At 40.2% G+C, this 27,546-nt stretch overlaps 1 protein-coding gene across 5 annotated transcripts in view; it reads left to right on the top strand.

Moving 5' to 3' along the window:
- The first annotated feature begins 12,351 nt into the window (after positions 1 to 12,351).
- Positions 12,352 to 27,546, top strand: part of NFIB (nuclear factor I B) — a 166,100-nt gene continuing 150,905 nt past the window's right edge. For all 5 annotated transcript variants that reach the window (XM_066568723.1, XM_066568724.1, XM_066568720.1 and 2 more), the window contains exons 1-2: positions 12,352 to 12,646; positions 18,694 to 19,225. In XM_066568723.1, the coding sequence (XP_066424820.1) occupies positions 12,617 to 12,646; positions 18,694 to 19,225 (562 nt within the window). In that variant the 5' untranslated portion in view covers positions 12,352 to 12,616. The remainder of the gene's footprint in view (positions 12,647 to 18,693; positions 19,226 to 27,546) is intronic.

Raw genomic sequence — 27,546 nt, forward strand, 5'->3', positions numbered from 1 at the left:
AGAATAATATAATAGTTTTTATTGGAGGGGACCTTTAATATGTCTTTCCAATCCCCCTGCCATGGGTAGGGAGCTTTCCACTTAACCACACTGTTCAGAGCCCCATCCAGCCTACTCCAGGTATGGAGAGTCCACAACCTCTCTTAGCAACATATGCCAGTGCCTCACCACCTTTGTAGTACAGAATTTCTTCCTAATATCTAACCCAAACCTATTCTCCTTCAGCTTAAGGCCATTCTTATCACCACCTACCCTTGGGAAAAGTCCCTCTCTAGCTTTCTTGTGACCTTGTTTAGGTACTGGAAGGTACTGTTAGATCTCCCTGAAGCCCTCTCTTCACCAGATTGAACAGCTCCAACTCTCAGCCTAGTCTTCACAGGACAGACGCTCCAGTCCAGAGATCAACTTAGTGACTCGACTCTGTCTGTACTCGTTCCAACAGGTCCATGTCCTTGTTATGTTGAACCCCAGAGCTGAATGCAGCACTCTGCGTGGGGTCTGACGTGAACAGTAGAGAGGCAGAATCACCTCCCTTGACCTACTGGCTACTGGCTTTGCATGCAGCTGAGGATGTGGTTGGTTCTCTGGAGTTGGGTCATGTTGACCTTCTTGTCCATGAACGCTCCCCAGTTTTTCTCCCCAGGGCTGCTCTCAATCCATTCGCCACCCAGCCTGTACTTGTACTTGGGATTGCTCCAACTCCAGATGCAGGACCTTGTACTTGGCCTTGCTTCATGATGTGTGCACATACCGGCCTCTCAAGCTTGTCAAGGTCTCCCTCCAGCTTGTTGACCTTACCACATAGCTTGCTGTTGTCAGCAAACATGCTGAAGGATCCCAGTGCAAAACCTATTTTAGGGCCAAATATGATCACCTATGCAACGGCAACATAGAGTTTCCTACAGGAGTATGTAACAGACAACTTACAGATGTTCCTGCATTTGGTCATCTCAGATAAGCATGCTTCTGTCCAGAGCAAGAAATATTGTGCCAAGTCACTTCTGGTGCTAGGGAGCACATATCAGAAATAGGAGGGCATGTGAAATTTAGTCAAAAGAAACCCCTCAAACTGGATAAGGGAGGAAATTTGGATGCGGTAGACTGGCTTGCAAAAAATAGGAAGCCAAAATAATTGTCCTTTAAGGGCCTGCCCTGGCTCCATTTCACAATGTTTTGCAATTTTCGAACTTAAAAAAAAACCCAAAAAACCCAAACAAAAAAAACTTGCTACAAAAACATAGCTGCTACAAAGTTAATATGCTCCTGGTCTGTTCACACAGCTTGGCTGAAAATGCTGCAAGGCAAAAGTAACAACAAAGATGTGCACCCCTTCTCTTCCTGTTCACCTTAATGAGGTGTGAACTCAAAGGGCTCTGTATGCCATTTATGCCATTTAAATGTTACCATTAAGCCTCAGCTTTTCTTTTTTTTTTTTCCCTATTAAAAACAATGATGTTACAGTTCCTTAACAATCCTGTGGATTGAGAGAAACGAGGGTGCGGAGGAAGAAATTTCACTTTGCTCTATTATTAAGGAGAGTTGAAGAGCTGAAGGCTCTTGTATGGAACATGCACAAGATTTTCTACCTTTCAGTGTTTCACTTATCTCCTAATCTTTTAATTTGTTTGGTGATGATGTGATGATACGGTTGAGTGGAGATATTGTGATACTGTTTCTGCCATATTATAGTAGAAGTAGAGGTCTAAACAAATAAAAGTACATAATATGAGACTATTAATTATGCAGGAAAAAATGCTGTGCATCAGGATTCTGCAGTTGCTTTCCTGGACAAGTAAAGGGAGACTTGCTGCTGACTAAAAGTCTATATGCCAAATTTCCTTTCCAAAATGAAGTTATTCAAAACGAAAACTCTGATCTACTGTAACAACTTTACTACTTCTTACAGAAGTCACAAAATTTAAAAAAAAAATTATGGAATCTGCTTGTATTCTCCCCTATCTAATATGCCAGAGCAGGGCAGGAAACAACTGGCACTTGACCCTGCCCTAGCAGGTGGGAACTCCAGGCTTTGCTTGGCAACACAGGGAATTACAGACATCAGCCTCTGCAAGCCTTCTGACCAGTACTCTCCATCTCTTTGCCCAGTGCATTTCACCCTGGACTGTAGAGTGCTTGCCTGGGGGAAGCAGCAGAAGGAATCATTTCGCCAGTGCCAAAATGAGAGTTATAATTCTCCTAGTTGCTAGGAGACTGTGCAGGAGGCTCGGTGGGGCTGGGGTTCTGTAAAGAGCAGCACGGCAAAAGTATGGACTTCCAGAAGTAATGAGCAAGTGTTGTGCACATGTGCAAAATCATAGAGTTTTCATAGTGCCCTGCTCAGACAAACCTGAAAGGGTTGTTTCAGGAATAGGAAGCAGCAACTTTTTGCTACAGTGGCCTTTCCATGAAAAGTGGGAAGCTCCTACTTGAAAGCTGGTGGGTCAAGAGCATTTTTTCATATGTGCAAAATGATGTATTAATCCAAAGCTATGTGGTTTTCTCAGCTGTCCTGTTATGAATAAGAATGGCTTATGCCATTGCACACAGTCAAACTGTACTGAGATCCTGCCTACTGCATTGTTGCCTAATGTGATCCTTGTTTGCTCCGTCTATCCCATGACTGGACTTCTTCACAGACTGGACTGTTGAACCATTGATTCACCAGGTCTCCATTCACTCATTTAATTTTCCTGTCCTGTCAGGTAGTAAGCAAACCTTGAAAACACAGAGATTTTAAAAAAATAAATTTACAGCAGCATCTTCAAAAATAATGTATCTTGAAATATTTTGTATTTCTCACAAATTCTGTCGTAAAGATGTCAAATAATTCTTTGCTATTTGTTTTAGTGGAAATTCTGCAAGTGAGTCTATCTTCCTCCAGATTGCTATCTGCTCATACACAGATGGGTAACCGACTTATTTACAGTCTTTTCCTGTTTTACCCATTCTGAATGATAAAAAGTATTAAGTATATAGATATTAAAGCCTCAGAAGAGCAAAAAAATTCAAGAATCAACAGAACTTAAGGTCAGCCTGTTACAAAATATGTAAGCCATTGATTACATTTATGGAGAAGAAAGCCATAATCAACACATGTTAGTGCTGATTACAGAAATCAAAAGCAATGGAACACAGAAATCAAAAGCAATGGAAATTATACATAACACAAATTTTGAACTTAAAAGTTCACAAAAGTTGCTTATGACCATCTAGTTGTAAGCTAAAGTGATAGAGTATGACAACTTCATGCAATACAATTTTTCTTTCTAAAGGACTGAAATATTTATTTCTTTCTTGATGTCATTATTTCTGTCATTTGATAGAATAAAAATCAATTTAGCAATTGTTTGCTAAATCACATGCAAGTTAGGCTTAGCAAATATATGGACTCAACAAAAACAACCAACCAATCAACAAAACAGAAAGCTGCGGAGAGTAATGGGATTGTCTACCAGAAATTGAATCTTTGTTAGCAATCACAACAGCAACACCAAAATCAAACATAAGGAGTAAAAAAAAAAAGCCTCAAAACCTAAACAAAATATTTCTAAAGTTCTTGCAAAAACTCTGTTAAGCATTGATGACTAGCACAAATTTTTAATTGTGTGCAACTTTCAAAAATAAAACTTTTATTCTGTAAAAAAAGGGAAAACATTTAAAACATGTTGTAAAAAACAACACCTGCAAATTCTTTTTGTCATTGGGAAAGGTCTGCTCTCCACTCGACTGACTAGCTGGCGTAAAGTTTTCAAAATCTGCCACACATAGCATGAACAGTCATTTCTCCTGATCACTGAACAGACAAATTCATAATTCATTTTTTCTAGGTTTGACTTCTTTGTAAAAGGATGAAAAAAGATAAACTCTGAAAAATAAACCAGAATTCTACAGTGATTGGTCTTAAGTATGAAAGCTTATATTTCAATTTTTTCCCTATTTTATGGCAATTTCTACTTAATGTTAAGCATAGACTGAATTTTTAGACGCCTAAACTGTTTATCTCAAATCAAACAAAAGAAAACTAACTTCCTGAGAGGCCTCCATTCTCCCAGCAATGGCCTCCAAGTAATTATGAAGATTCTTTACAGTTTGTACTTGCCAGTTTCTTACAGGAAGGAATGTATTTGTTATCTGATTGATTAAAACTCTTCACACACTTTTACCTCATGCACTTTTATTTATTTCATTGTAAGTGCTTTAATTGTGTAGGAAGTTTTAGATGTGAAATCCTTCCTCTGTGAGTTTGCCTTACTGCCGTCGGGTTTGGACTGGAGAACAATTCCTCTGGAGCGCAGTTAATCCTACAGGGAGCGAGCAGTGTGATGTGATAGCTTATAAAAGATGTCATCTGAAACCACGAAATTACACAACCTGCGCGCAAAAACCTTCCTAGGAAAAAAAAAAAAAAAAGAAAAAAAAAGGAAAAAAAAAAGGATCCGTACTTGCCTAGCGTGGCCTGAGAGGGCTAAACTAAAATATTATCCGTCCCTGATCTGCGAAATCCCGCGGCGGCCCCGCTGCGTGCGGCAGCCGCCAGGCGGAAGCGGAGAGCCGCGCTTCCCGCGGGCGGCGGCGCAGCTCGGGCAGGGATGGAAGAGGCGGAGGAGGAGGAGCAGCCCGGGGCCGGAGCAGATCGGGGCCGAGCAGCCCGGGGCCGGAGCTGGAAGGAGGTCGGGGCGGCCCGAGGCCGAAGCTGGAAGGAGGCCGGAGCTGGAAGGAGGCCGGAACTGGAAGGAGGCCGGGGCGGCCCGGCCGCTACGCTCCGTGCTCGCATGAGGGGCGGAGGGGGAACGCGGGCATGGGCGCGCAGAGGCGTCCCTGCCGTAAAAATAAACAGTTATATGTGTGTGGTTATATAGGAGTTTAAAATTTGGGCTGAGGCGGGGAAGGAATTCTTGGGCCGGGTTCAAGCCAGACGCCACTGAAACGTGCTCTGCAGCCTGGCAGCTCAAGAAAGGAAAGGAGACTGGGAAGAGAGGAAGAGGAGGAGGAGGAGCGCTCTGCCCACAGGCTGTGACTTCAACGCCTTTTCCCTCACTCCAAGAATTTTCATCCCTCTCCGTGTCAGGCAAAAAGCTGGCAACAAAATAAATCCAAAAGAAAGCCAATAACCAACCTGAGCAAATAATAATAATGATAGTAATAGCAATAGTAATACTAGTAATAATCTCCATCTCTTCCCCTAAGAAATCCCCTAAAACATCCCAAACCAGCAACAGCAAACAAAACAAAACAAAAAACCCCCATACACCCCGTCCCAAAGGGGTTTTACCCAAAAGCTAAAAGGTCATTTCTGGAAATAAAAAATACAAACAAAATACCAAGAACAACGACAGCAAAAGCACAACCACAAAACCAGCAACAACAACAACAAAAAACAAACAAATAACAACAACAACAACAAAAAAACCCAAAAAAACCCCAAAACCACTGAGTCCTTGAAAAAATTGAGATGCATCCAGGAAAATGTGAAGCCAAAGGCCGAGTGGTATGTTGCAGATTTCAAGATCTCATTTATTTAATACAATACACCACAATGGCACATGGTGCTTTTATTTTTACACACACACACACGCACACACACATATATATATATATATAAATTTTTAGTTCAATTGACTCTTCTTTTGCAATTCCTCCAGGCTGAGATTGCGTCTCTGTGGTTTCAAAGTGGATGTTATACCCTATTCTCAAATGCTGATACCACTTCTGCTTTACAGGATAAGATATAAGTGGTGGATTGTTTGTATTTGGCTTTTTTTTTGGCAGCTTTTCCATGTGGGTCACACTTTTATGCCAGAAATCAGTTGATGGGAGTTTGCATCTAAAAGTGCTGAACTTGGCATGTTTCCTGCTTCAAGTTTTTCCCCCTCCCCCCTTTTCTCTGGCAGACAACTATCAGTTAAATGCTGGAAAGGATTAATGCAAATGCTACTTTATTGGTACCTAACAGACAGATCTTTCTTTCTTGTTGCCGTAGAAATCGCTTCCTTACTCACATTTTAATACAATATTTTCTCTCTGGCTGTTTTAGCGGTGTTTGTAGTTAATGGACTGCAATTTGAATGTATCATGTGGAGGAAATGGCATTGCTGCTGTGTATCGTCTGCTCCATAAATTGTCTGGGGGCTTGTGCTGGTCTCTTTCATGCCATGTAGCAGGATGCAGTGTTAGGGTGACATTACTGACTTGTTTTTTAAAGTTACTCTGGAGGGTTTCTTTTTGTTCCTTTGCCACCCCCCCCTGCCTTTTTTCACTGCTGTTTTGTTGTAGGACCTGTGTGTGTATTTTAATTCATTCCTTTCTCTTGCGTGTCTGTTTGTATGTGTGTGTGCGTGTGTCTGCTTTCCTTCTTGTCCTCTCTTCCCCTGTGTGTCTGGGCCACATTTTAATGCACAATATCCCATCCATTAAGTTGTGGTTGAATGCGGAGTGTGTGAGGACTTGGCAGCTCTCAGGTTGAAGGGGGCGGGGAAGCCAGTTTCGACTCTGACACAAGATGCCGATGTGGCGTGATCTGAATTATTATTAGTTCTGTGAACATAGCCATCTTCTCCTCCCGCTGCTGGAAAGTGCTGCCATTCAACTTGTGACGGGACAGACAAGATTTCCAGCTTTTTTTTTTTCTTCTTTTTTTCTCTAAAGTACAGTAGCTGTCAGGGAAAAGGTGCCAAAACACACAGGATTAACTCGTAACATTCTCTGAAGCGGTTTTGAGCTGCAACGCTTGCAATTTTAACATTGAATCACAAGAAAAAGATCAAGCACTACTACTACTATAAGTCTAATTTAGGCAGACATTTAAATCCAGCTTCTACATGCTGCCCCCATCCCCACTCCATCCCAATATTCTCAAAATCTGGCAAGTGATATAAACTGCCAAAAAAGAAATGTGTTGGAATTTTGTGGTGTTGTCGTTGCTGTTTGTGTCCAGGGCATTTGAAATCAGCACATGTGAATTTTTAAAGAATTTACTGTATTGGAAAAAGAGGGTTTCATGCTTTTGTAAGGCCAAGGATGTGACCTGCAGTGAGGACAAAAACTGCACAGTTGTGTAACCCAAAATGCTGTGGTTTACAGCTTTACACTTGAGGTTTGATGTTTTTATTTGCTGGTCAGGGAGCTGTGGGAAACTCAAGTATTATAGTCCCCATCAAACCATATGTGGACAGGGGTCAAGCGCACACACCCGTCATATGTATGTGTGTCTCTGTTTAGAGCAAGTAGTGTATTTCTTTCCTTTTCATTGTCTATATGCACACTTTCTATCTGATCATACATATACATAGTTTATGTATAATATATGTTTCTTCCTACCACCCAAAACCAAGTAAAGAATGCTAGTAATTATAAGATACATAATTTTTTTGTTGTATGATACTGTACTGGCTTAGAAGTTGTACTGACTGTTGTTTACATTTTAAGTCAAAAATAACTTAAAATTCAGTCTCATGTGAAGCATATCAAGGCCCTATAAGCCAAACAGTTTTCTTATTTAACTGTTTTCTTATTTAACTGTTTATGTGTTTGTTTTCTCTGTATTTTTGTGCATATACATATGTTTGTATATACATATATGTTGCCCTACACAGACAATATTCCTGCATTAAAAAAACTGTTGAAGGCTCTGCTTATGCCAAAGATGCAGAGGTTTACTTTGTAGGTTAATATGCTTGTACAAGAAGACTTGCAAGGCACCATGATAGAATCATCAAATACAATCACCATCAGGTGACAATATAATACATATAATATAATATAATATAATATAATATAATATAATATAATATAATATAATATAATATAATATAATATAATATAATATAATATAATATAATATAATATAATATAATAGTTTAGGTTACTTGTTGTGCATAAGGGACATTAACTATACTCTATTTGTGCTCAGTATTTATGCATGTATTCAAGTAATTGAATGGACATGTGTACTAATGACATTTTCTAACAAAGGGTGAAAAAGGAGTTAACGATATTGTTAAACTAGATAAAAAACTTCTGTTTTGGATCCCAAAGACCTCTCACATAAGAGTTTTGATGCTAGTTCTCAGATATTCCATACTTTGGATGAAAAGGCATGCGCCAGAATCAGTTCATTCTGATTTCTATAAAGAGACAACTGGAATTTTCATGAAAACTTGATTTCTTAGAAGCTCAGTATGTGTATGTTTAGATATTTGGCCAAACTGCCCACATTTATTCTGAGATAATCTTAGGCTTCACGCTTCAGCATTAGTAATTCCTTTAGTTTTGTTCCATTAATAATAGTCCTGTGCTCCAAAACTTGAAAAACTTAAGCAATTGCTCAGCCAAAGGACAAGAGCTGAAATTCTGGTCTAGGTGGGATATAAGTGGTCTAAATGGCCTTTCTACATTTAGTGCAAGTTTGGCATGCTAGGGTCTGCACCACTGGCATGAAACTGCCCTGGAAAACTAGAATGGGTGGAGGAGAGTGAGCCCATCTGCCCATGGTGTCAAAAAACCTTTGTGGTTCTTTCCTGTGAGATGAGCATCTCAGATCATGCAGTGTGGGCAGTGGATGTCCTCCCATCCTAGCCACCCAGCCAGAGCTTAGTGGGGGCAGGGAGAGCATGGGAGCAGTTCCCCAGTCTGGAGAATGCAGGCTTATGGTGAGCTTTGGTATCTGCCACTTACTAATGTGAAAGCTGCCTTTTCTTCCTGAATGTCCATTTCTGTCACATGAAGGTTTCTAGCAGCTGCGTGCAGGTGCCTAGCTCTGTGTGTGTGTGTGTGTGTGTATGTGTGTGTTCATGCAGTGTTATCTGGTCGCATATTGCACCCCACCTGAGAGTGGGATCCCTTAGGCCAGCCTGGCCCTGTGAAGTCGATGGGCTAGGATTAGTGTCAGAGAACCACTCTCAGTGTGTCTCACTGGGTGTGTCAGATATTGACTTTTATTTTTTTAATTGCCCACATTGAAATGCTAGTTGAACTTCCAGATACAGCATGATGTTGGCATAGCTCTGGCAGTGAAGACAAAAAGCAATTGTCCTCCAGCCTGGAGCTTCAAGGGTAGAGAACTTGCAGCATTAGTATGTGAGGATGGAGAGAAGGGTCTTGGGGTGGTTGAGGAAATAATGCAAGCCAGAATTTGAAAGTAACTGAACCACTTTCTCACAAGGTCTCCCTGCATGCCAAGGGCCAGCCACTATGCCTACTGTCCTTGCTGCATTAATGCCATATTTCTCCAGGCTAACCCAGTTACCACATACCCTTTTAAACATGCCTCTGCAGCAAAGTGATAGGGACTTACACTTTGTTATGATTTTCATGTAGTTCTTTATCCATTCTGAAAATATTTAGCTTGCTTTTCTGGGAAAGGAGATGAGGGGTTGAGGTGGGATGGAGGAGGATGGGGGGGCATAAGCATGTGCACACATGTGTATCTGAGCAGGGTTCTCCCAGGACAAAGCCTTCATCCTTTATGGGTTCCCACTGGGATTAACCAGGAGCAACAGAGCCAAAACACATGTTTGGGTGCCCAGTACAGCCTGCTTTCTGTGATATACTGGGAGCCTTTGGGTCAAACCCATGGGCAAACCAATGGCACCATGTACCACACCTGCCATGCCCTAGAGATCATACAGAGGACAAAATGCTGCTTGAGCCATGCTGGCTGGGCAGTTCCATTTTCCCCAAGATGCTTTCATATGAGAAGCCTGTCCAATCCTGGCCAGCAGGCTGGCTCTGGGGGTGGGGGTATCTGGCTTTGCCTGTTCTGCAGCAGTGCTATTCTGGGGGATACGGGCACATGCTGTAGGGCTGTCTGTGCTCATCTCTCACCTTGTGCCCTCTGGGTAGAGATGCAAACCCACCCTCAGCCACCTCTCATGGCAATGCAAACACAATCTCACACTGACTCCCTATCCCTTGCAGTAGCAAAGGCTGTAGAAAGTGACTGGTTTCTCTCTGCCTCCCTACATTTGTTTTTTCCTGCTTGCCAGACTGCCAGGTAGTTCTTGCTTTTAGTGCGCAGGACCCTAGTGCAACTGTAATCCCTTGGCCATACCAAGGGAGGGGAGTGGGGCCTTCTGCAAGCCCTGCCTGGGAAAGGAGAGACTTCTCACATCTATGCAGCTCACAGGGGCAGCCTTGCTGATGTGGTGTTATGGATTTGGTTAGGTTGCCCTCATCCTTATGGAGGGATGAGAGTGATAAAAGAGACAGAGGAGAGTTATTGTCATTTTAAATCAGGTCTGCAATAATGGCTTGTTGTGTAAGAGTTCAAGCACTCAAAGAGGTGTGTTCAAGGACACCAGTGCATTTGTGCCAAGAGGAATGTCTTTTATGGTAAATTAACTCCAGCTAAATAGAATACTTATTCAAAGGGAAACTCCATAATTTAGAGCTGGCATTATCAGCTTTTTGTGTCTGGGTAGAGGGAAAAACAATGGGATTTCGGGGGTATTTTACACCAGATATAAAAATAAGTTTTGCTAATTATGGTTAACCCCAAGTTTTTGTCATTCATCTCTGCCTAAATGTATGTCCTTAACTTGTCCCTTATCAGTACAGTCTGTAGAAGAGAAGATGCACGACGGTTGTTTGACCCCTGCAAATCTGAGGGTACTGGGCAAGAGTAGCCAGCCAGAAACCGAGCAATAGAGATGGGGCATGGATTCTGCAAAGGTTACCGCATTGGTCTCTTGCTGTTTCCTTTGACATTACCTGTCTTGTACGGGGTCTCTCCTTCCCCCACTCATCCCCCTGCTTCTTTTGGTTTGTAAATTTATGGGAATTGCAGCTGGTAGCCTTGGCAAGCTCCCCTCATTAAGAGCCCTCTTTGAAAATGGGCTGTGTTTGAGCATTTCCCTAATGAGGACAGGACGGGGTTAAAAAGTGACCATTTCATGGTTGACTTGAACCTGCTTACTTTCCTTGATGTGTCGTTGTGAAATGCCTGACGTGAATAAACTCTCACTTTGGGCAAAGAGGAAGTCAGCGGTCCCTCCGGCACGCCGCCGGGGGCTGCGCAAGGGCAGCGGGAGGGAGCGCTGCACTGCCCGCAGCGGCGGTGCTGGGGCCGGGGGCCGCACACACCGGACGCCCCCTGAGCTGGGCACAGCACCGCAGCCCGCCTCACAGGAGCAGAAATAATTTTCACTCACTGTTTACCCCCCATTCCCAGCTCCCCTGGTTAAAGCTGCCCCCGGAGAATGAAACCAGACCCTGGCACCCTGTTGCCGCCCGGGAGCCGGGTCCCCTTCGCAGCCCCCGGCCGCAGCCGGCGAGGGCGGGGACATCAGTCTCCGGCGGTGCGGGACAGGCTCCCCCCGTTCGGGGAGGGGGGCGGAGGGGGCTGCCCTCCCCCGCGTCCCCCGCCGAGGGTGGGGGGAAGCGGGGGCGCCTGAGCCCCGCCGCAGCTGGCAAAGTCGTACCCCGAAAGAAGAAAAAGAAACCTCTCGCAGATGGCAGCCCCCCCCCACCCCCCCTCCCCTTCGCCCCCGCAACTTTCTCCCACCAGAAGAGCGGGAAAATGAGGGAGGGATGTTTGCGAAACGTGCTCGTTCCTTCTGCAGCGTTCGGGGGTAATGAATGCAGAGGGAGGGCAGAGGAAGGGGATCTGGTGGAGAAGGAATGTGTTTGCAGGAGGAGGAGTGTAAACGGTGATTGTGTAATTAAATAATTAAACAAAAATACTTAAGTCTCATCTGGGGAGAGAGCTGGAATAGGGTCCACAGGGTGTAACTGGTGAATTTTTCAACTTCCAAGTTTTGCAGAGTCAGGGGCGGGGTAGGGGGGGGACACTCACGGACACGTTGAGAGCAAATCGGGTGGGAGCGCCGGGGAGAGATTTATCGTTTGAATTTCCAGGAGATCATTTTATTACGGTGGCCGTTTGGAAGGCAGTCTCTCGCCGCTGCCCGCAGAGAGAGGACGGGCGGGCGAGCAGAGGCTGCCGGAGGAGCCCGCAGGCCGCACCGCCCGCTCTGCCCGCCCGAGCGCGCCCCCGCCTCGGCGCGCCCCCGCGGCACGGTCCCGACCGCCCGGCGAAGTTTCGCTTGCCATCGCTGTTCGGGAGCCTCTTGCTCCGCTCCGGGCTGTAACCTTGAACTTTCGAAAGCGTGGTGACAGTGTCGTGTTATTACGGCAGCACCACCAACTTCTGAAGAAAGAAAAAACACCGCCCCCCCCCCCCCCCCAAAAAAAAAAAAAAAAAACAAAAAAGAAAAAAAAAAAAAGAAAAAAAGGATAAAAAAAAGCCAAACAAAAAAATCCTCCCGCCCACCCTCCCAACCCCCCCCCCCCCCCGAGTCCTTCCCCCCTCATCTGCAAAACAACCAGCAGCAGCAGCAGCAGCAAAAGCAAGACTCCTGCGCCGCCGACTACAAGAGGGTTAAAAGTGTAGATTGGATTTCACCCCGGGAAATCTAGCACACGGAGTGAACTTGAATCTTTGGCTATTTAAGGAGGACTGGGGTTTGTTGTGAAGTTGTGGTGATCCAGAGCAGAGCCCCGTCCTGATTGATTTCATCTTCCTTGAGTCTCAGATGACTGTAAAATGAATAGATGAAATTATTCCTTTTTGAGGCTTTTCTTAGGGGCTCTCCGGGCTGCGTGTTCTCAAAGCGAAGTCATGATGTATTCTCCAATCTGTCTCACTCAGGTATAGACGCTTTTATTTAATTTATTTGTTAATTTGTTTATTTTCACGTGTTTGTTGGGATTTAAAAAAAATATGTATGTGGGTTATTAATGAGTCATTGCTAGTAGTTGTAACGGGTTAAAGCACAGTCGTAACTGTTTGTCAGATCCAAACTCCTCTCTCAGGAGGGAATATTAAAGAATAAACTGTACCACGCCATTGTTTTGGGGAGATCCATTCAAAGTGTCACCCGTAGACAAATGCTGTTAATTGTTGGTGCATAAGAAGTCAAAGGTTAACAAACTGGAAATGAGCATAATTATGCTAAAATACCGTGTTTGGGAAGTATTGATTTGATTGGAATCAAGCGATTTGCACTCTTTTCAGCTCGCCTGTTTACACACAGCCTAATGAAAGGATTTGAAAGGAAAAGTGGTTTTTTTGACAAAACACGACCACTGGCCGGTGCGAAGTAATCCCGTCTTACGCTTAATTAATAATATGCAGGCTGCCAACAATGAGGGAGATGTGAGCGGGGATGACCAAGCTGTGCAGTGTTTTCTCGTTCGGTTATACAAGGGCACGTCGTTTTCCCCCTCCCCGCTGAAGTGTGGTGCCGGCGGAGGAGCGTGCCCTCTCCCCAGCACGGGGAAAGACCGACCCTTTTCTTACAGCCACGCTTGCGGCCGCTTTTCGATGGCGAGCGGCGGCTGTCACCGGGACGGACGGCGGGAGGGGAGCGGCGGTCGGCGCGGTGCGGAGCGGGGCGAGGAGGGCAGGGGGCAGCTCGAGCGGGGGTCCGCGCCGCGGCAAAGCGCAGATTTTGAAACTTAAGGGTTTCGGAAGCATGTTTGAGAAGTTCACCGGGTGGCCCTGGAGCGTCCTCGGCCGGTGTACGGTATCGGCGAGCGAGCGCTGGGGCACCGGAGCCTTTTTCGGACGGTAAACCCTGTCTTCAAAGCCCGGGGATAGTTTTCAGCTTTCGTGAAAGTCTGTCTTAGGAGGATGTGATGTAAACTGATTAAGCGATAACTGCTTGCTTCTGCATTGGTGTAACAAATAGCTAAAGAAGCAGAAAATGTGCGAAAATAATGTCTGCTCCAAGGCTGCTACGGAGAGGCCAGCGGTGCACTTACAGTTGCACCGTGAATAAATAAGCATGATTTAAGTTATTCCGCAGTTACAAACCATTGTAATTCGAAAGGACTAAAGTATTCATAAATTGTGATTGAAGATGGAAACAATGATAAGGCTTATTCAGTGATTGGACACAGTCTTGCAGTTTTTTGGCTGACACATTTTTTATTGTTTATATTTTGTTTGGCATCTAAGTGTGATTGACTTAGATATGGATATTTTCAGTAAGTAAACGTGAGCTGCAGTGGAAGAAAGCTAGAAAAAAGTGTTATTGAGATATTTCTTCTTCAAAAGAGAAACATAGGAAGAAGCATTTTGTGTAACAGAGACGCACATGCTTGCAGGTACACACATAGAAATAACTACTTAGCGTGGAATCTGTGGTTAGCAAAATTAATTCTGTGTAGGCTATCCACCGTGTGGAATTATTGATGGGCAATAAGACCTCTGCATCAGAATATAAACCTGACAGTACAAGTTAAGAAAGCAGTTTTTGCATTTGAGACACAGGTTTTCACAACCACCTCTTTTACAGCGGTATTTCACGATCTTGTTTCCTTCTCTAATGACTTTTTAAAAATTATATTTTCTTTTTGGACTCATTGATGTAATAGATTTCTTCATTCTTTTCAAATTTGTATTAAAATACTGCACTCAGGTGTATAAAAAAATGCCACATTGTACTTCTACTGCCATTAATCCAAGAAAGCAGTTTTTGGCTTTTGTGCATTGCTACTTTCTCCATAATATTTTACAGCCATACTCTACCATGTGCCATGCAGAGACAGTTAACATTTGGTAATACATACATGTAATACAGTTGCAACAAATTGATTTTAGTTTGGAATCTTTTTCTACCTGCTTGGAATTATAAGAGAAGTTTAGAAATTATTTTTTTTCTCTATATAAATTAAAAATTAAACTGACACCAGTAATGAGAACTTAAATCTGGTATTTTTTATTTGTTTAAGGCAAAAATTGATTCATTTCACTTGGAGTAGCAACTGCATTAAAACATTACTGCCACAATTGTTCTCTCTATTGTATTCTCTGTCTCTAGGACTCTTGCAATGCTCATTGACTGTGTTAGCAAAGGTTCAGAAGAAAATGTTTTGGTAAAAGTAAACACAGAACACCTGTTTGGATGGAGCTGCTGATGAAAGTGGTAGTTCAGTTTGTGCTGAGACAGTGCTGAAGCACGTTTTAATAACAAGTCTAAATCCAAAGTACAGCTTTAAGACAAATCTTGTCGATTTGAGTGTTACCCATCACACTTACAATAAAAGTTTTGTGGGTGAAAATAACTCCAAGGTAGAAGAAAACTTACCAAATGCAATTTAATTTTGCAGGCTCCCTTCCTCAGTTTCCCACTTTCTCTATGTTTTGGAATGACTGGAAACTGGATTTATCAGTCTTGATGAGGCATGAATAGGATGCAGTTTACTGCATGCCTTTTAGTGCTTGCTCTCTTGTGATATTTTTGCCATGGTTTATTATGTTACAGTAGTCCAAAATCTCAGAATATGTAGTATTTTCTTTTGTGCCTATATGTTTCACTAGGCATGAGAAAATCTGTGCAGGGAAGTTGAGTAGATGAAGCTTTCTGTATAAAATTTCCATACTTCTGCCCGGTGTATTTGCTGCACAGTCCTCAATTTGAGCTTTCATGGGCTGATACAAAGTTTAAAAGTGAAAGATAGGAGAAGAGCACTGCATATCCTCTTTATCTTTTCAATAAAGAAAACTTGGCCTACCTATTGTCACTAGATGACTGCTGTTTTTTCCTTTCTTTACCAGGAACATAGATGTTGTATAGTAACTTAGATTTTAATTTAAATTGCCAGTGCACAATGGTTTACCTTAGCTATTTGATATGACATTTGAAAATCTTACCTTTATAAATCGCTTCATTGCAAGAGCAACTGTGGCACATGAGCAAGTGCCACATAAAAACAAAAAATAATTTACTATTGTCTATATGAATATTAAGGAGAAAAAATAAAATTCTGTTGATATCTTTTTAGGAGATTTGGTGGAGAATGTGTGTGAGAATGTGATTAATTGCAAATGTCCATTTAGGATCGTTTTTATGGGCACTTCCCTATGTCAAATAGTAGTTTCATTTGAAAATGCTCCAGGTGCACAGTGAATAGCTCAAAAAATCTGAAAAAATTTCTTTCAAACAGAATGTTCTTTGCTGTGTTTCTTCTCAACACTTTTCACCTATATGTATGTCTTTACAACTTAATAATACTGTGAAAGAAAACCCTGAATACAGTTTTTAAAAGATTGGAGTTTCTGGTGTGCATGTTTTTGTGGGTTTTTTTCTCCCTATTTTTAAAAGGGAAATATTCAACTACTACAGACTAGAATTTAATCAGTGAAATTCTCTATAAAATTTTCATAGATATAAAGTGCTATAGTTTATTATTGTTAATACTATATGCATTACCTCAAGGCATAGTCAATCTGAAATAATTTATTAATTTATGATGCTCTTCTTCAAAATTAAAACTAGATGTGCAGTATTTTACTAAAGTAGAATACGTCCATGATTATTTTATTGCCATTTTAAGTTATAAATGCCAAAGTCTGTTTAGATGTAGGAGAAATCATTGTATTGAGGCAAAGATTAATTTCTCCAAAAGCTCTTCAGCCACCGGCCTTCACCCCACCTTTAGCCCCAGCTGTTAGAATTTTCAAAATCTGTAGTAAATCTGTTTTATTCAGCCTAAAATGAATTGTGAGGACTTAACACAGTACGGTTGTTATGCTTCCACTAATTAAAAAAAAAAAAAAAATCAATACTTCAATTAAGATGACTTCTGTAGGAGAAAAAATAAACTTTCTTTAGTAGTTATAATTGAAAGGGAAAAAAGCATGGCATCAGAAAGCATATGAAGATAGGGAAGTCTTATCATGGGCTGTGGTTGCTCAGAGCAGTACTGCCTTCCCACACAAAGAACAGATTGTGGTTTAACTCTTTCCACGGCCTAGTTTTATGTACCAGTATAGTAACAGAATTGTTCAAATCTCTGCTGGAAACTACTAATCAGTTTAATTGTTGCCTTTGTAGGTCTTTGACAAGCATCATACTGTAATGAAATTGTTTATGTCCTGAAGTATCTTCCTATATTGCCTCTCTATTCTTTTTTTCCTTTCCCCCCCACCTTTGCTTAATTTTTTTTTTTTTCTATGAAGACAACATGATCATAGGTAAACTGCTTGTAACTTTTCTATTGTTTTCTGTTTGATTTGAGGATGGTTAGAGAGGTAACTAGATCTAGTGGGTTTTGCAACATTCAGGAAATTTTGAAGTTTGTTTGAAATTCAAAGATTTAAATGTGGAATTCTTTGCCTGAAGCTTCTGCAATGGCAGTCTGCATTCTATAATTGAGACCATTAGTTATACTTTCATCATTTTTACCTAATGGAGTTAATCAGCCTATTGATTAAACATAATTCATTCCTTGTCTGGCAGCGTAACTAAAATAGTAGTTTGTTAATTGTATTCTTGAATATAATTGCATAAAAAAGGTTCAGTTTTAGTTTGATTGCACTGTGCCACTAAGTATAATGAGCAATCTGCGTGGTATTTAAAACTAAATATCCCTACACACAGGAAGAAGGATACCTCCCCTAAGGTCTCCCTTTCAACCCAAAATATAGTAATGTTTGATAAGCAGATTGCAGTGTTTTAAACAGCAGACTTGTTAATGGAAAATAAGTTTTTGGGGAAGGTCTATTTAGATATTAACATGGAAGTGTAGGATGGTACTTTAAGCAGACAAATGAAATTAATTTAATTGCTATAGGATGTGCCTGTAGACAACAACTAAGCATTACCTCCTTAATGCAATCCATATTGCTGCTAGGCAGAAGATAAGAACTTGCAGGTGAAGCCAGACAACAGAAAGGGTTATTTTGAAACTGTATATAAATGGCATGGATCTCACAAAAGCAGCACTGGACCAGCGGTGGACTCATAATGTCTCTTTGCCACAGCATGTAGAAACACAAAGAATGCAAAGTTTGTGCCAAGTTGCCAATTTTCATTGTACACCTCAGATTGATTTTTAAGGGGTTTAGAAAAATTGCCGCACTCATGTGATCAGTTAGCAAATTAACTGACTCCGTGGGGCCTCAAAATTCACAGTGGAACTGCTGGAAGGACATAAATGTAATTTTTGTTCTCACCTTCATAAAGTCTTAATTTTACAGAGCTTTGGGGTGGTGGGAGGGAATCGAGAAGAGCTGAAAGTACAGAAGCTTCTGTTCAAGATTTGTATATGACATGTGTCTTTTGCCTGCTTTTCCTTACTCTATACTGGTTTCTCTAGTTACCACCACTGGAATGGTGCTGTTTCAGTGCTGGAATGTTGGATGTTTGATAAGAAAATGGATCAAGTTTAATGGCGCATGCTCTTTGTGCCACCAGCAGTCTCTTGCTGAGAGCATGCTCCAAAAGCGGGAACTGTGTGGCATTACACTGAGCATGTATATGCTTTGTGTTTCTGTGCCACAGAGAAGAGAAATGAACTGTGGCATTTGCCTCAGCCTTCTGAACATTTCTGCTCAGATTTTTTAAAACCGTGCAGTGTCCTCTTTGTGCAATGGTACTTTTCTTGATGTTAGCTGTTCAAATATTTAAATGTTAGGAACAAAACATCTTGGTAGCATCTCTTAAATTGTGTTGTCTCTGCAGAGTTGTGGGATGAAGTGAGGGGAGGTACAAAATAAAATTTTCACATAGTTCTTTCAAGGAATGAAATATGAAATTTGTGTAAATTTTACGTGCTTATTCTCTTCATCTCGTATTTCACTTAAAGATTTTCAAAAATGTTTCTTGATGGTGCTTTGGTTATGAGAACTTGCTGACTTTGAGTTTTCTTGTTCTCTTCTTCTTTTTTTTCCTTCACTTCTTTCCACAGGATGAATTTCACCCGTTCATTGAGGCACTTCTTCCACATGTCCGTGCAATTGCCTATACTTGGTTCAATCTTCAGGCTCGAAAACGCAAGTACTTTAAAAAACATGAGAAACGAATGTCAAAGGATGAGGAAAGAGCAGTCAAGGATGAGCTACTTAGTGAAAAGCCTGAAATTAAACAGAAGTGGGCATCTAGGCTCCTGGCCAAGCTGCGCAAAGATATTCGCCAAGAGTTCCGGGAGGATTTTGTGCTCACAGTTACTGGGAAGAAGCACCCATGCTGTGTATTGTCCAATCCTGACCAGAAGGGCAAGATTAGGAGAATCGATTGCCTGCGACAGGCTGACAAAGTCTGGCGTCTGGATCTAGTCATGGTGATCCTGTTCAAAGGCATCCCCTTGGAAAGTACGGATGGAGAACGTCTCATGAAATCCCCACATTGCACAAATCCAGCACTTTGCGTCCAGCCACATCACATAACAGTATCAGTCAAGGAGCTTGATTTGTTTTTGGCATACTACGTGCAGGAGCAAGGTAGGAAGCAGACTGTCATGTTTCTATGTTAGTATGTCAGACTCTGACTCCAAGTAGCCCTGTTTCCCCTGTGGGCTGGCTTCCAGTGAAACATTGTTCTGTGGTCCATAGATGTAGTGTGGCTACATATCCATTTGTAAATCAGCATATATACATCTGTACTTAAACGCACACAAATTCCTGCAGACCTGTGTGACATGCATATTTGACACGCGTGCCTCTTTCATGAGCGAGAGAGACATGTACCAAGGCAGTACTTTCATTCCACTGAAGTTGCCTTTTATTTATTGTGAAAAAGTGGCAATACATAGTTGTGACTTCAGAAAACATTGTTTTCAAATTGTGTTTTTAAAGAAAAACAAAACAAAACCCCCCACCCCAGTACTATTAAGAACAGATGCAGGTATATGCAATTGCACAGTCACAACAAATACTACAAATATTTATTATTGTCTTTGTTGTTATAATTAATCAAGAAGTAATCCTTAAACTGAGCACATTGAAGAGCAATTGTAGACTTTCTCATACCTATAAAACAAAGCTTGAAAATACTTTATCACGGCTGTATTTCATGTAAATGCCAAATAGAATCAGAATTGCTGCACACAATATGTAATGTTTTATTCATATTTTACATCAGTAGCTCATCTTATCTATTTGAGCTTTAAAACAAAGATCCACGTCATAATATTTTGAGAAATTTTTATGAAGAGTGTATTTTCATAATGACACTCATATACTTTTATTTGGCAGGTAATTGAAATGTGGAAAATTGCAGGAGCTCTATAGAAAAGCTTCTTAAACTTAGTATTACAGAATGAAAATAAAAACAGGGCTTCTGATAATCACGTGTCAGGGGAAAACCTACTAGCCATATTTCATATATTGGATATTCAATAACAATACCCATAGGCAGGTTCCCTAAAATTGTAAATGGCTGAAAGTAGATAAAGGTGTTGGTTTGTTTTTTTCTTTCATTTTTTTTTTTTCTCTGATAGTAAGCCTTCCAAAGTACTTTTTCTCTGTTTAGGGTCATTTTGGTTCTTTCTGATAATGATACTGTGTTCTAAGTGTCTTTGTAATGCTGGCTGATCAGCAGTAATAATGCATTTCTTTTTTAGCCACAGATCTCAACTAGGGAAAGTTCGACCATCTGCAGATAGTGGGCCATTTCACAACTTGGCCTGGTAGTAGGTAGAAATGGCCTGCAGAAGGGCAGATGGCAGGCTGTTATCTGATGCTTGGTAAATAACTATGAGATTTAACTGGAAAACAAATTGAATTGATTTTGTTAGTAACAAAAACCTAAAATTGCATGGCTTCATTTGGTGTATATCCGTTTTTTAAGAGGAGAGCTGCACAATGAAATATTTTGTTTTAAGTAGTTATCTTTTAGCATTTACTCATGCAAGTGAAGAACTGCTTTTGTGAATGTATATATTATTTGTTGTGAAAAAAATATTGGCTTCTCCTGCCACCCCCACACTCCCCCTAGTATTTTTTGGGTTTTTTTTTGTCTCAGCACAGCGGTAGACACGTTTATGTATTTTACAGTGACTTTAAGTAGCTGCGTAGTCTAGTAAATCTGACCCCAAATAATACAGGAAGAAAGATTTCTTTGACAACATTAAACAAAGTAGCTTAATTACAAGTAATTTTTACCTTTAAATTCCTTTTGTAGGAAAAAAAATCAAATTATATTATGAATGCATATAGTGTAAGTCATAACTTACTGATTAATTCTATGGATTTACCTGTCTCTAAAAGTCAAAACTACAAAGGGAGGCAAAACAGTTTAAGTACCTCTTGAGCCAAAGAAACTGGGGTCAGAGTACTCTTAACACACTGTTGACTTATAAGTTGTTGAAAGGCAGTAACTTGAAGTGGGAGAAGGAATTTCAGGGCATAGCTGATTTTGTTGATCTAAATGTATTGAGAATATAAGTTTATTTAAAACACTTTTGTCTAATTGGAAATGAGGAAGTTAAGCATGTTATAATATTATAACTTTCAAAATTACACAATGCTACTTTGAGAATATACTGAAAATGAAGATGGCTAATTTCTATTTCCAAGTCACTCGTAGAAGACCTTTTTGTTAATTGCTAACTGCATGTCTTTTGTATTTTGTTGCTTTACTTTAAGTCTTCCATTAACATCTCTTGGCTCTCTTCTTGAAAAAGTCATATTAAGTTGTCTATGTCATTTTTTTTTCCATTTTATCAAACTTTGATTCTCTATATTCATTGAAATCAGGTTAATTGTGGCACTTTTGAGGGTACTTGATTGAGAGTGCCAGGCTCTGTGAAAGATATGCATGAAGTCAACCAAAAATGTTGCATTATACCTGTGGTGTTTTGCTTTTTATCTTTCAGAACATATAAAACGCCTAATAGCACCATGTAAAAGCTAAGTGGAAACACAAAAAAATTAAATCGCTGAACAAAATATGAAGAAGGAATTAGCACATAAAATGAAAAAAGGGGCCAAGTAGTTTGCTTTTTTTGTTGCTTTAAAATAGAAGATTAGGGAAAAAAAGGGGAGGAAGGATAGTTCGAGTGCCAGTGATGGTTGCCAGTGGCACCAGGATTGGCATCAGACCTTCTTTGTTTAGCCTAGGATGTCTGTGATTTGTTGGTTGGCATCCGCATTGCAGTACAGAGTAATGTTACAATATATTGACAATTTCCAGATCTAGAAGTGTCAATAATGTTTTCAGTTCTTAACAAAAAGAGCTTCTACTTCCATGTCTGCCTTGAAAGAAGAAATAAGTACTGATCAATGAAGTCCTATCATTGATGAACTTCATCAGATGCTACTTTTCGCTCATCTCAAAATTCAGCATCTTTTTTCCCCTCTATTCATTTTATGCTATCTTCTTAAAAGACAAAAAAGGAAAAAAGAGGATTGACATAGGTTGCAATGCTGCTCCTTTGACTGAAAAGGAGGAAGAAAATGGGAAGTACACATTGTGATCAATGTTTAACATGAAAATAACTATTAATCACAACGGGCTTCTATAGGGCTCTGCTTGTTGTGTGTATCAGGGGGGTGCGTGTGTCCCACACAGATCGTTTATAAAACCCAAACTTGAAAATGGTGTGAACATTGTTTCTATTGACAGAATTGTCCTTTTTTTTTTTTTCCTGTGAACATCAGAGAGTGTCTATCATTTGGTATGAAATGAATTTCAGTCCATAAAATCATTTGATGGTATTTAATTCAGCGCAGCGCTTATACTGTGTTCCCGTTGCTACAAGAACCGCCATTTTGTTTGTCGAGTGCCAGGAGAGGGGAAAAAAAGGCAGACAATGTGCTTGATGCCAATAATGGTTGCCAGTGGCACCGAGGTTGGCATCAGACCCTCTTTGTCTAGTTGCTGAATGCCTTTGATTCGTTGGTTGGCATCCGCATTGCAGTGGGCACATTGGAAAGTTTTTGACAATCAGTGAATGAAAGCTGCAGTACTTGTTTGCTGCAACAGAACCAAGATAATATAAATCTCTCCTTCAGATGGATGTTTTACTTACTCTTACAGTGACTAATTAAAAAAAAAAAGCTAGAAATTGTCTTATTTTTTTCTAAAACTTAAAATATCTATAGCAATGTGCCTTGTCTGCAGAATTCTGAATTCCCTCATCATCTCCACTACATTTTTTTTGCAGCATGAATAAAATGCAAACTTGATGTTAGGTAATTCAGCATATACTGAATGAAGCATAGTACACCTTGGGAGTTTGAGAGTTTAAAGAACTGAAGCAGTGCTACATGTAAATGTTAAGATTTTTAAGTGTTTTTAGCGCATGTGTCTCAGAGTACATTTCTCTGAACAGTCATGTTACTGTTTACACTCTCCTTTGTCCTTATGGAAGGGTGATATAGCTGGGGGAGCCCGTTCCCAGTTGTTAATAAAGTCTGGAGTCAAAGGAGGAGAGGCTCTTTTAAAATATCTAGGGAGTAGGGAAGAAAATAGATGCAGATGTCCTTAGTCCCGTAGTGTTCAGGCACTCTTCCTTTTTTTAACTTCTTACACCATCAAGATGCTACCACAGCTCCAGCTGTGCAACTTTGTTATCAGGAAATTGGCAAAAAGAATAAATCATTTCTCTTGGAAGTTTCCTAGATAGTTAACATTAATATTGCTTTCCAGTTAACTGCTATTATCTCATTAATTAATAAGAAGGATTAGCAGCTCTACCCAAAGGGCTGCGCAGAAGGAAGCCTGGCCTATGTAAGTCCCTGAGTTGCTAGACTGTGTCCTGTCTCTTGAGGATTGGAGGGGGGGGGGTACTGGGCCAGGGAAAAAAAAGGAAAAAAGCAAGAGAAAGATTAGAGAGCAGCGAGGGCACTGGCTGGCCAAGGGGAGAATTTTGTATGCAGGGCTCTCGTGCTGAGCTGGCCCTGTGCTGGGGAGGTTGGCAGTGCCCTGCTGTGCTGCAGGTGCTGTGCCGTGCTGGGGGGAGCGTGGGAGGGGGCACGGGCACACCCCGGTGTGGTGCCCACGCTCCTGAAGAGCGCTCTTGCAGATAACCTCAGCTGGGTCCAGGGTGCTGCCGCCGCATCAAGCTGAAACGCTTCCGCCCGGAGCTTAATGCCAGCAAACTGGCAATCCCCAGCCAAGTGGGGATATCGCTTTCCCAATTCAGACAGTCCTGGCAACACGTGTGTCTTGTCTTACTTGGAAAACATGCCCTCTTCCAGAAGGAATTGTAATTCTTTTTTAACAAGATATGTCTGAATTGCAGGAGTGGGTGGGTTTATCAATGGCTTAATCTTTTTAAAAGCTTTTTTGATTTTTGTCAATTTATGTCTATAGGGAGCTCAAATTTTGAAAGAGGTTTGCATAGTAGTTTCACATTACATTTGAGTTTTCATTCTGTAAGTTGAGAAAATTTATTGTGTAGTCATTCTGTTAATATTTTAAAATGATAATGAAATTGTTTTGGTTAGTTTGCTGTGACTACATGAATTTTCCACTTAAAATCACACTCAAAATAATGTTATAAGCAGTTCTTGGTTAAGTCATATTATGGTCATATGCCTAAATACCATGCCACCCAGATAGATTTTGGATGAGGGTTCACCTTTTTTTGTGTGCACTGATGTTCCCAAATACAATTAATAAAAAAGCAATGAGCTTAGATGAATCGAACATTTGCTGATTGTTTCTACTTCATTTAATCTTAATGATTTGCCTCCTTCTGAATACTTTACCTGGGAACACACAGTAGAACATTTTACCTGTTTTGCAGAAAGATATATCAAAGTGCAAGGTGATTTGTTGGGAGTTTACACAGCAAATGATGAGTTACAGCAGGAACAGCAGGAAATAGAGCTTATTAATGCCTGTACCTACAGGCTTCTATATGCTCCAGGATCTTGTTTCTTGCACAGTGAAATGGCATGCGATCCCCTGCTCTAAATCTAAATTTTGAATCAGAAAGCCAGTACAGAACCAGAAGTATGAGTTTATATATTGTCTACTCTAATACGAGAAGAGATTTTAGTAGTTCACAAATCTCATAGGGAATAATCAACCTTTTAAAAACTGAATTGCTCTGGACAATTCCAGTCTGTTGAGGTGTGAAGAGAACGCAAATTTAAAAAACTTTTTTGTGTGAACTGAAAAAGACACTGTTATTATTATAACATTATTATTATATTATTATTATATTATTATTATAACATATTATTATTATATTATTTTTCTAGTTTTCTAACGTAAAATTTTGGATAACTATTTCGTTGTTGACTGTCTCTATTGTATTGAAAATTATGGGCAAGAAACACATTTGTCATTAGGGAATGGAGGTTAATCCAGTCTATATATGGATGTAATAATATTTCTCAATTGATTATTATAGTTACTTTGCTTATGAAGATCTAGGATACTGAAACATTTTGAAAGGCCACTTACCAATTTTAATTTTTTCAGAACATTGATGTGTGAACTAGCATTCAGGTAGTAGGTTTGCAGAATTCAAAATGTTTAATTTTTTCTTTTAAATTAAAAAAAAAGCTTTCTTAAGAGCAGGAATGTGGGTCGTGAAAAAGAAAAGGAAATTTTCCACTATTTAGCACTATTTAGTGCTAAATTATTTACTGTTAACAAGAATTAAATTTATGTGCATTTCAGGAAGGAACATTTACCTAATTCCGATTTTTCTTACCTGATACACTAATTTTCACAGGGTTAATAACATCAATTGTGTTTAAGATAAAAGAAACTTAAGTTTAAATAAATTCTGTTCAGCTACTTGAAAACATAGAGGTCATTGTTAATTTATGAGTGACATTTAGTTCAAAACAAGGAGCGATAAAGTAAAGAATGGAAAATTAATCAAAAAATTCTTGCTTTGTGGTAGTTTCAGACAGAATACTGTGAACAAAAAGGATTATTCTGAACTATATACAAGAGGACTCATTAATAAAGGGAATACCTCAATTTAAAACAGGATTTTATGTTTTAAATTTCTTAAATGTTCATGCATATTTGAATTCACTGTAACTGTGAAAACTTCGTTAAAATAATTGAATGCTAAATACCACTGCAGGCTGGATTTTAAAGTTAATTGCATGACGTTGCTGTCAAGTCCACTTCCTTATCCAACTTTCTTTTTTTCCCTGTGTTTCCTCCTTCTCCTCTTCCCTGCTGCTAGTGTAGTAGCATAGTCATGTCAAGGACAGGTGGCCCTCTGAAATGGTGGTCCACAATGCCAAACACTGTAACTCAAGAGGTTTCCTGAAGTGCTACTTTCCTGTCTCAACAGCAAGGTGAAATGTTTCTTTGATGTAATTGCTGGGACTAGGATGCTTTTCAGATCAAGTTAAATGGCTATGTTAACTGAATAGGGTTGCTCCTTCCATTGTGGGGTGAAGAAAGCTCCTTATGAGGAGCTGCTTTACAGATACTAAGTGATTGTGAAAAGGGAAGAAAGTCTCTGATACTATTCAGTTTGTTTGACAGATGTCAAACAAGATGTCATTAATTATAGGGAGGTTTCATGATTTTACTCTGCATCTTTTTTTAATTTTTGTAATTTTAAACTCTGGTGGAATTTTTAGAAGTTTTTGCCAAAACCATGGCTCAGAGCATTGAAACCTGGATTAGAAGAGGTTTGAAAGTCTCAGAAGCTAGTAAAAGGGAAGTAAATCTCAGATTATTAGCTCTTAGAGAAAGCAGAGTTCATTTTGGTGTGTCTATTGTGCTGTCTTGTAGCAGTGAGCTGTGTGTGAACCTGGAAGCATTCTTCTAGCACAGTTGTTTATATTTCCCCCCCATCATCTTTTTATTGACAAAAAGTTTACTTGTGCTATCCCCACCAGTTCTTCTCTGAGGGGGATTCTTTCCTTTTCTGAAGCATATTGTGCTTTTTAAATTTTAAATAAGTATATTTCTTTAGCTGCTTCTTGGGAACATCAACATTGTAATGTGACTTTTATCCTAGTCCACCTGCCCCCTCCACCCAGTCCCATTTCTGTCCTGCCCTCAAAAAGAGTTGTGGGAGATGAGCACTTCAGATGGCCACTTGGTGTTTGGGGGGCATTTTCAGAAATTGCTGATAGTCTAAAGTTTGTTTATCAGTCATAGTGTTTCGAATGTTTTTAGATTACCTGAGGACCAGAGCTTTTGCCTTCATGCCTTATGACTCTTGTGTGTTATGTTCCACTTTATATGAGACCCCTCTTCAGGTCAGAAAGGTGACTTAAAATTATGGGGACCTTGGAGTAATTTTAACCTTAATTTGTTCCTAACTGCCTTTGGTGTTTGGAATTTTTAAATTACATGTATGTTTGTTTGTTTTTACTCCAAGAAATAATATTGAAATAAGGAGAAGTTACTGTGATGAGGAAAGGTGTGAAAGAAAACTTAGCTGACTCATTGTGTTCAGCTAAGCTTCAATCATTGTGTTCTTTTTTCTCAGTGAAACCTTGCACTTTTTTATTAAGTAACTGCACATCTCCAGAGTAGAATGGACATGTCAAGTTTTCCGGTGTCCTTCCATAAAGGCACCTTCACTAAAGACATCTCAGTGGCTTTAAGTGGGCTTTTTATTTCCCCTCTGAATAAAATACATATGGATATTGATCAAAACTGTTCCCATTTTTTCTTCCTTAGAAGGTGAACAGGAAAGCCAAATGCAAAAAGGAACAGGTAGTGAACTCTGAGAAACTTGGTGTGGTTGTTGAGAAATTAGGGAAAAAATTCTGTGATTGTTGGAGACAAATGGTGTGCACAGGTAAGTATATTCTGTATTGTTTGGAATTATTTAACAATTGATAATTATAAGTTTTGAATTAGATGAATCTTTTGAACATAT

Source organism: Molothrus aeneus, chromosome Z, assembly GCF_037042795.1.
Source record: "Molothrus aeneus isolate 106 chromosome Z, BPBGC_Maene_1.0, whole genome shotgun sequence".
Taxonomy (NCBI): Eukaryota; Metazoa; Chordata; class Aves; order Passeriformes; family Icteridae; genus Molothrus; species Molothrus aeneus.